The sequence below is a fragment of the Penaeus japonicus genome, unplaced genomic scaffold, assembly GCF_977035675.1.
Source record: "Penaeus japonicus unplaced genomic scaffold, GWHDUDI00000001_assembly GWHDUDI00000022, whole genome shotgun sequence".
In the NCBI taxonomy this organism is placed as follows: Eukaryota; Metazoa; Arthropoda; class Malacostraca; order Decapoda; family Penaeidae; genus Penaeus; species Penaeus japonicus.
In genome coordinates this window covers 10,098,688-10,108,815 of record NW_028234424.1, presented here as the reverse complement: position 1 = coordinate 10,108,815, position 10,128 = coordinate 10,098,688, and the positions used below count along the sequence as shown (strand labels likewise).

Sequence of the window (10,128 nt, the reverse complement as noted above, 5' to 3'; positions counted from 1 at the left end):
AAAGGATTCAGTATTCCTAAAGTCCCAATCTCTGTTTTCATTATATTGTGGTTATTATTTGAGTCGACCCATGTATATTTTCATGTAATATCTTTAAGTGAATAATGAGAATTTTAATGCCATTTATCTATAGATTTTGATTGCAATGTTTTATCAACATTGAATTATTATTTGGAAAGCCATAAAATTCTAAATATGTAAACTCTTCATTTCTGTTATTTACCAGTGAGCTTTGTCAGTTCAACAAGTAGACAGTTATATAACGTGAACAGTGTATCTTCCCCGGACAGCCCATCCTTACAATTCGAAGCGGCCTGGGCCCTGACTAATATAGCCTCAGGGACATCCAGGCAAACTCAGGCAGTGGTCCATGCTGGAGCTGTCCCTCTATTCCTTAAATTACTTCAGTCATCTAGCCAGAATGTCTGTGAGCAAGCTGTTTGGGCACTAGGTAAGTGCTAGAGAATCGACTTATCCTTTTTGGGAGACATTATCCCATCTTCCCTGGCAAGAAATGTAATTTATTTTTTCATATATAAAAAACTCACTTTAGATAAGAAGACAATTTTAATAAAAACATTGCAATAAATTTTCCTAAGTTCGTATAATGGTCTGTGTGTGTGTATGTGTGTGTGTGTGTCTGTATGTATGTATGTATGTATGTATGTATGTGTATATATATATATATATATATATATATATATATATATATATATATATATATATATATATATATATATAACATACTGTGTGTATATATATATTATATAGATATATATATAAATTTACACATTTTATCTACCTTCAGGTAATATAATTGGTGATGGGCCACAACTAAGAGACTATGTCATCTCCTTGGGTGTTGTCCAGCCACTTCTTAGCTTCATTAACCCAGAAATACCTATTGGATTCTTACGAAATGTTACATGGGTCATTGTCAACCTGTGCCGGAACAAGGAACCGCCACCACCCCAACAGACTATAAAGGAGATTCTTCCTGCATTAAATATCTTGATTCATCACCATGACACTTCTGTAAGATATTTGATGAGTTTAAAACCTTCTTGGCAAGCTGCTGCCTTCTATGTCTTCCTTCTTATATTTATGCTTCTATTTTGATTCAGGTTTATGAAAAGTATGGCTAATTTCAGTTTTTAGTTATTAATATAGAATTTTAATTTCAGTCTTGCTGCTTATAATAAGCTAGTGTATTTTCAAAACTAATTCTTTTCTCTTTCAACATTTTCTCTTCCACATTCATTACGAAACAATGAGAATAATGAATGATAGCAGCTATTTCACTGATAGTTGTACATTAAAAGAATGGAAAATATGTTACCTCCTAATGTATTTATTATTCTCCTTAGATATTGGTGGACACAGTATGGGCCCTTAGTTACCTTACGGATGGTGGTAATAATAATATTCAGCTGGTCATAGACAGTGGTGTTGTTCCAAAGCTTATACCATTGCTTTCCCATAAAGAAGTTAAGGTAAGATCATATAAGCCTTTGAAGAGTTATATCACTGAAATATATGATATCTGAGGTTGCATGCTTATATTCAAACACACAAATATATGAAAAATTAACCCATTGGCACCGGATGACATGATTTCACATCATGTGAATATTTTGCTCCCACCTGGTCACATCCTATCATATCTTGATCTCTCCTTCAAAGCATATGGTTTGTGTAGTATAAACAATTTTATTCACTTGTGAAAATAACGTAAATAAATACAAAAACCTATGAAGCTCATAGAGGCACAGCGCTGCATAACACAGGGAGAGGTCTTGTACTCTGTCACTGCCTGCCCTGTTATCTAGCCGGTGGAAGCGTTATTACCCAAATATAAGCCTCAGCATGAATTAGTTAAAAAAAAAAAAAAAAATGAGTATACATAAAATTCACAAAATTGCTCTCTTGAGAGCAGGGAGTAACAACCACGAGATTTGGTTAGAGGGTAGCTCCACTTTCCTCCTTTCTTCTTTTTAATTATTCCATAGGAATATTATCTATTAATATAGCCCTATTCCAAATATTTCCAATAGGTCCAGACAGCAGCATTAAGAGCTGTAGGTAATATTGTTACTGGTACTGATGACCAGACCCAAGTAGTCTTGAACTGCGGAGCACTGTTCCACTTCCCGGCGCTTTTGACTCACCAGAAGGAGAAGATTAATAAGGCAAGTGTGGTATGATAGTGGTGTGTATCTCACTACCTTGAGATAAAACATAATGTAGACTGTTTCTTTTCAAGGGCCCAGAAGTCTTTTTCTTTCTTTAATTTACTTTTTACTCAAGTTTAGTTTTTGCCATGATATGATACAATAAGACGCCTTATATTTGGTGCATATATTTCTTTAAAGCATATATAATGGGAAGTTATGAAACACCCCCAGAAACTGAAATTTTTATAGTTTATCTTTTTTCTTTTCGTTTCTATTTTTGTTAAAATATATGATTTTTTTTTTTTTAAGTTGTTATTCTGATTATGATTATGATCATTATCATAAGTGTAATTAATGTTATCACTATTATTATTATTCTTATATCCTTGCTACATTAGGAGGCTGTTTGGTTCCTAAGCAACATAACAGCAGGAAACAAGCAGCAGGTCCAAGCAGTAATTGATGCAGGTCTTATCCCAATGATTGTATTGCAACTAAGCAAAGGGGAGTTCCAGACGCAGAAGGAAGCAGCTTGGGCCATCAGCAACCTTACCATTTCGGGTAGTAAGCAACAGGTATGGAAGTATTGTGCTATGGACTGTTTGACTGACTTATCGAGTGATGCGCTCTCTTACAGTTTGAGTCATCCAGGTATTGCTCTTGGCTTTTCTAGTGTCATAAATATTTGAGACATTGAGAAGATTTAAGCATATAATTATGAAATTTGATGTCTCTTTTTTTTAAGATGACATTGCACACAAAGCAGTGATGAAGAGGCATAACCATTGTTACTTATTTGTTGATTTCCTGTATCACATAGGTTCCATATTTGGAATGTATGTTTGTATGAATGGAAAACCATAGGTCTCTGAATATTACCAAACTAATATTCTGAATGAAAAAGGAGTGCAGCTGAGGTTGTCATATGGCATTTAATGCTGAGATGATAGCCGATGATTAAAGCCCCCTGGACCTGGAGTATTTGGAAGAATGGATGGTTATTAGGTAGCTAGGTCGACGGAGTTGCAGCAGATCACTGGAGTCTTAGTATTAGGATTAGTAAATTTCAGATTAGAGTAATTAAGCAAATGTAGGACAATGGTTAAGCCGAGGGGATGCATGAGGCTTGGGTTTTTTATTAAACCCTAGTACATGCTAAACCCTTCTGAGCTTGTGTAGTAATGCAAACAATATTCACCAGTGTTGCATGGTGACTGGTGAAGACTGGATAGAATTGATTTTTTAAAAATAGAATATAGCTTATGAATATCTTTCCAATTTCCTCCACAGGTGGCTCATCTAGTAAGTCAAGGTGTAATCCCACCATTTTGTAACTTGCTTACCTGTAAGGATACACAGGTCATTCAGGTCGTTTTAGATGGAATTTCAAACATCCTAAATCGAGCTGGTGAAGACGTGGAGGTGGTTGCCAACATGATAGAAGAATGTGGAGGTAAGAAATGTGTCATTTTAAGTTTTTAAGTATATCAACATATCTGCCATATCCACAATTTTCTTGATATTCTTATTAATTTGCTCTATTTTTTTTCTCAGGTCTTGACAAGATAGAATTCCTTCAGAACCATGAAAATGTAGAGATTTATAAGTTGGCATACAGCATTATAGAGAGATACTTCTCAGAAGATGTAAGTAAATGCTTTGTATTTGATTATAAAAGATTCATTGTTTTTGCTCTAGTAATTTATTTTTATACTATATATATGTATTATTGATTTACATTTATAGTAACATAGTGAAATTGAGTGAGTTTGAGTTTGTGTGAGTGTGTGTGAGTAACTATCTACGATACCACAACTTCTCTCTTGTCTAGGAGAGAGAGAGAGAGTGAGTGAGTGCATGCATGCTTACATATGTATAGTACAACAATCCAGTTTCAATTAATTTTTTTTCATATTTCCAGGATGCAGAAGATCCAAACCTGGTGCCTGAGGCTACAGAGACTGAATATGCGTTTGACAATAATAGCACTAGTGAGGGAGGCTTTCGATTTTAGTGACTGTTGGCAACTAGGTATACAATTTCCTGATGATGGTGAATTAACTAAGAATTGTTGGTGGTAGATGACCGTTCATTTTATTGCCTATAGAGAATATTCTATATTGCATTAACATCTACGCCAGTCAGTAGTTAGTTAAATTACCATGACTAAAGTTGTTATGAATCTTTAGCTGTTGATATTTCTTAATGAGTTCATGTGACTTGAATACGATATAATCAGTTATCATTGAAAAGATGCCCATCAGTGAATTGGGATTATGCAATTCTGAAATTTCCACTAGTGATGAAACTTGATAAGGAACATTACTCACCAGACTGAACAAAAGAATGTTAAAGTTCTTTTCTTTTGCAAACAGAAAAGTGTAGTAAGTTTATAAGGCCTTCAATCACTGACCAGGAAAATGCCTTCTTAAATAATCTGAGCTGCAAGACATACAAGTTGTTTAGAAGACAAATTCAGTTGTGCTAAAAATGAAAGAGAGAAGAAAAAGAAAGAGAAAACATTTCATATACAGTCCTTAAGTGTAGAAAATATATATACATCTAGAAAATTGAGACACCGAAAGAAATAGAAGAGTGAAATACGGGTTTCAGAGTAAAAGGCAATGTTTTTTCTGAAGTGGAATTAACAAATGTAGTGGGTAACTAAAAATAGCAAGTTAATGGATTTTCATTGACTCAGTTTTATTTTTTTATAAGGTTTTTATTTTCATTATTGAGTTTGTTTTTTTTCTTCTTCATTTTAAGGGAATTTTGTAGCATGATAACCAAAGGTATAGTATTATGGGTAAGTTAATGAGAATTATAAGGGTACATTGTTTATAATGGATATTATGTGGTACTCACATGGGTGTAAGCAAGTGTCAAATAAGGCTATATGAATAAACATATTAATATTCAACACCTGGGCTGTATTGTTAAATTGGCACAACATACATTGCACATGGAAATATATCCTTCTAGGCAATATATAGTATTGGGAAATTCAGAGTTGGTGTGTAACTGATATAGTCATACAATAGACCAGTTTCATTTCACAAATGGAAGGGTTGAAAGAGTTACATAAAACATTGGTGAGCAGTTTTCTTTATGCTGGCTTTATTTTTACTCAACTCCTCCAGGAATATTACAATGAAAGATGTATAATAATGAAGTGCACAGGTAGGCTGTGCAGAATGATACATAGTCCTTTTTTACGCTTGTTTTTTTCTGTGTCAGTGTACATTGGTTCTAATTGTAATAATTTCATTATGATTATTACCTGTTTTAGAGAACCCTTTTACAGAACATTTTTGTGTGTAAAGTGGTATTAACTTTCTGAAACCTTAATGTATGGTCACTACCATATGTCTGATAGTCCTATGACCCTTTCTTAGGAACCAAACCATTTTACCTTTTTTTCTCATCCCTTCTTCCCCCTATACACTAACTGCAGAGGTATATTACTCATATCATTTCATCTCATTCCTTATTAGAAATAAACTGTTGACATTTCAGGAAAGCAATTTCCACATTGGAAGGAAGGAACTTCATGTCCATGATGTGAAATTCATTTAAAGTAGCGTTGATGGCATCATTACTTGTGTTATTAGAAACCATGCAGACTTGTGCATCTTTTGCTGGAGTATTTGCAGATTCATGAGATTGATTGCATGTTAATGCTTTATTCTGATTAAATGTTCAATATTGTGAACCCCTGCAGCACTCCAGCAGTGTATAGAGCCTGGGATAAATTTTAATGTAACACTGTCCATTTTGACGTACTTTAGTGTTTTCCGAAGGCATGGCTGAGAAAGGGAATTAACTGCAGACAAAAGTTATCACTTTGCCTTTATTTTTATTTGAGACATGGTCTCTTCCTTGTCTTGGACTGTCATAAAGAAATTTCCTTGCAACAAGTAAGAGAAGGTTCTGCTTTCAACTTCAGTTACTCAGCACTTTAACTTTGGAATAGAAACACAAATTTTAAAGCTTAGGAACTGCCTCAGGAAATCTAATGGGGAAAGAAATCTTTGAGTATGGTGTCTGGAAGTTTCCACAGCTCCACAAATCCAGCCTTCTCTTATTTGCAGCATTACTCTTGACGTTGTGGGTGTTTACTGGCAACACCAGGCACTTTTGGCAGTAGAAAAACTAAGTATTTCACCAGTCATATAGTTCGTCCAAAAAAAATTATGTGAACTTTCAAGGTTTGTTATGAACCTTTGGTAAAACTGGAGAATTTAATTTTTAAGAGGATACACTGTATATATCAAGGGAAGTTTTTGTATAAGTAATGAAAATCATGATGGAGACGTGAAATTGTTTATAGCATTTTATAGGATCAAAATATCATTAGTCATTCATTTTCTTGTGGGAAAACTTGCAATAGTTTGTCTGATGGTGAAGGTGCCCAAGTGACTGCCGGGAACAACTCTCCCCTCCTCTCCTGCCTTGAGCCGAGAAAAGGTTGGAAATGCTCATATCGCACCCCCCATGGCTGTGTCTTACATTTATATATAAAGCTTGTATTGCTGAAAATGTTATAGATATTAAATATTGAGAAAGCTATTCCCCTATTTTAGGTTGTAAAGGCATTGCTAAAGTTTTTGCAGGGCTTTCCAGCGTCTCAACCTTTTCTTTATATTAGAAATATTTTATATTGGAAAACAAGAGGTATTACCAAATAACTAAATTTAGGGTAACATTTCTTTTTTTTTTATATCATTCAAAAGTCCAAAGACCACAGAGGAAATGCTGTTGATCAGTGATAGCTCAAGTATTCCAGTGGTACAGTGTCTAGTGATGGCAGTACCTCTTACGTCATATGTCCTGGATTAATTTGTTAAAAGCTTCCCCCAGACTCGACAAATTATCAACGCTAGAGTAATTCCGGAGTTCCAGTGCTTCTCATCGGAGGTCGTTCTTTTGTTTCACTTTATGGTATGTTGACCTCTTGTAATCTGTGAAACTGCTGAATAACCCTAGTGCGTGTTGAGACTATCCGAAGCTTGATTGACCTTCCAAATTAACCTTATGAAAACATTTGCATATCATTTTTTTTTAATGTGAATAGCATGAAGATATTCATATGTCTGATTTATAATGAGTCATTGGTTAGAGAGAGGTCATGATTTACACGAATTATAATAGGACATATGCAAGCCTTAGTGCCGGCAAGGCAAAGTGAGAAAGCATTGCTCGGATGCTATTTTACAAAGACAACTCATGGTTTATTTGTGTGATAGGAAGCTCAAAATACACTATATACAGGAAGAAATCAAAGAATTTGTAAATAATAATCTTAAAAAGATTGGCAACTGTCATTTATAGGAATTTCCTACATGTAATAGTAGAATGTATGTTACATTAACACAGCATATTATATCAAATCACACTTGTAGTAGATAGTTTAGAAAGAGGGCTTCCTTTCTTACATACTGTTGATAAAATTTACAAAATCTTAAAAGCAAAAATGTCAATGTTCATCTGGATTTTTAAAAGACCACTAGCATGACGAGCTTTTGCATAGAACCACTGAGCATCTTTCCGTGCACTTACACAGTGGGGATGTCTTTCCATGGGTTTTGCAAGAACATATTCCTTAATTTCCAATCTATGTCCAGTGGCTATAGTTGCCAAATTGTTATTTTTTTCTCTCTCTGTCTCGGTGCTACAGGATTTCAGGCTAAGCTAGGTATTTAACCTCACTGGGGAAGTACAACAAAATGATTTTGGGGTACTATTCCAATGTTTCTATTTTCTTTTACCTTTTAATTTTTATTTTATTTTTGTCTGCTTTACTTTTTGGAATGGCCCTATTCACCATCCAGCTTATTATAGTCTCCTGGAGGACTATAATGACGTAACTTTAAACTGTGATTCACTTAAGCATATATGAGCTTTACCTGCCTTGTTTAGCCTGTTCATGTGCCTCAAATGAAGTATATATAGTAAAGATGTGTGTTCTTGTAGGCCAATGCATTACATATCCAAGGGTTGACAAAGGTAGATAAAATCTGTGGGAAGTGTCAACTCTGGGGTTTGTAATGACTAGAGAATATGTGGTCTCTCCCACCACACTGGGCTTAATGAGTCAGCAGATATACAGAACTCAAGCTGTGTTACAGAATCACTCTTGTCCATTTTAACAGTTGAAATTTTAAAAAGGAAGCCATACTTCATTTACTTGTAAGAGAATGGGTAGATTCACCATCTTATTTGATATGAAAACTTCCTGCTGGGTTAATGTGAGAGACCATGTAGACCAAGACTCCCCACACCTAGACTCACAAAGGGTCATGATTACTCAGAATCAAGTTGTGCATGGCCAGTCTTCTCAGCTGATGACCTTGGCATTTGTTTCAAGATCTTTGATAGACCTTCCACTCATTTTGATACGTCTCCAAGAACTTTTTCTTCATCAAGACTCCAGTCTGCATATCATCATTGTTTCATTACAGTGTTATAAATCACACTTGCTGGTATATGGAATGAAGAAAATCCATTTCGCATGTGGAAATCAGTTGAATCTCTGGTACCATGTTACGTGATTCTGTCCAAAGCCCTCTGAGAATTTATTGCAAGTAGATAAAAATGGTGGCATGGAGTGTCTCGGAGGGCTTGCTGCTAAGGCAATGTTGTCATCTGCTCCCCACTTCTGTCCTCTAGGGTGAATGTATTATGTGAGCATAACGATGGCAAAATCACCTAAATAAATGAAGATCAGATTTCAGGGTTGTTTCCTTTAAGTTTATGAATCAGTTGTGAAGTAAGGGATTGCTTAGAGCAAGGGAATTGTGCTTTAAAACTAAGGTTGACAGTCCTGGCACTTGTACACATTTAAGAATGTTGTTTTCCACAAAACATCTCAAAATGTTGTTTTTCTTATTCTATCATATCGTCAAAAGTAACATTAGCTCAGTAATAATGAACCGAAACACATTTTGGGAAAGTTTACGGGAATTCTGAGAACATTATGGTGAAGGGAACAATAACTGCGGCTTAGATTGTCGTTGCGTGGGATGCGGCGGGATGTTGAGCAGGACAGAGTGCCAGCATCGGAGCATTTTTTCTTACTATGCCAAATGATTGAGATGGGCAGGGAACTCGTGGTTTGGGATTAAAGTGTGATATTACCCTTGGTTATGATCGGGATCATCGACTTATTTTTGCAGGGTATCCTTTGCCCACATGACAATTATTGGTGCTGAAGGCAATGAAACCTTGCTTTTGCTTGAACGCTGATATTTTCGGTGAAATTCCGTGACGGCACCACATTCTGTAACTGTACATTTGATTTCACTGTTAGTATTCTACCTCTAGCCTGATTCTGAACTCGAAGAAAAAAGATTGAGCCCACATAGGGATTGGCGAATATTTTCCAGATTTTTATGAGTTTTGAGATTGCTTGCAGTCGCTCATTGAATCCAGAAACGATTATTTCAATGTTTTTATTCAAGATCTAGCTTTCGCTTCCAGCAGAATGATAATAGCGAGTTCTGTCCGTTTGTAGCGGACATCAAGGGCCGTAACCTATTTTGAAAAATACTCGATTATGGAAACTGTTGAGCTCAAGCTTTTTATCAGGATATTGACACGATAGACATTTTTTTATAGTCAAGAGCCTGTGAACGAATATTGTATATCGAAAGTATTTATTATTCTTTTATAGAATTGCAATCTATTTAGATATTTTGCCTCAGCAATGAGCTCGTATAAAAGATATTTCAGAATGGCTCGGGGAAACTCCATCGGAGAGCTCCCAAGCAGAGGAAGTAAAACCGCAGTGTCAGAGTCTGAAGTATGCCAGAAGTCTTTCACGATTCCTAACGCGCTCTTTTCGTCCATCTCCATTCCTTCGTTTTGTTTCTTGCACTCGCATCTCCCCCCATGCCTCCTTGCCCTAATTCTCGTCCATGCCCTGTCCTCCCTTTGGTATTATGGGTCCACCATT

At 35.6% G+C, this 10,128-nt stretch overlaps 1 protein-coding gene across 2 annotated transcripts in view; it reads left to right on the top strand.

Moving 5' to 3' along the window:
• The window catches only part of Kap-alpha3 (karyopherin alpha3), a 19,445-nt gene extending 10,540 nt beyond the window's left edge, over positions 1–8,905 (top strand). Inside the window, exons 4-11 of one of the 2 annotated variants that reach the window (XM_043005549.2) lie at positions 291–451; positions 809–1,035; positions 1,368–1,493; positions 2,055–2,189; positions 2,573–2,749; positions 3,465–3,627; positions 3,729–3,820; positions 4,096–8,905. In XM_043005549.2, the coding sequence (XP_042861483.1) occupies positions 291–451; positions 809–1,035; positions 1,368–1,493; positions 2,055–2,189; positions 2,573–2,749; positions 3,465–3,627; positions 3,729–3,820; positions 4,096–4,188 (1,174 nt within the window). In that variant the 3' untranslated portion in view covers positions 4,189–8,905. Of the gene's footprint in view, positions 1–272; positions 452–808; positions 1,036–1,367; positions 1,494–2,054; positions 2,190–2,572; positions 2,750–3,464; positions 3,628–3,728; positions 3,821–4,095 lie in introns of both variants that reach the window. The other variant, XM_043005548.2, reaches the window with a different exon arrangement.
• The last annotated feature ends 1,223 nt before the right edge of the window (positions 8,906–10,128 follow it).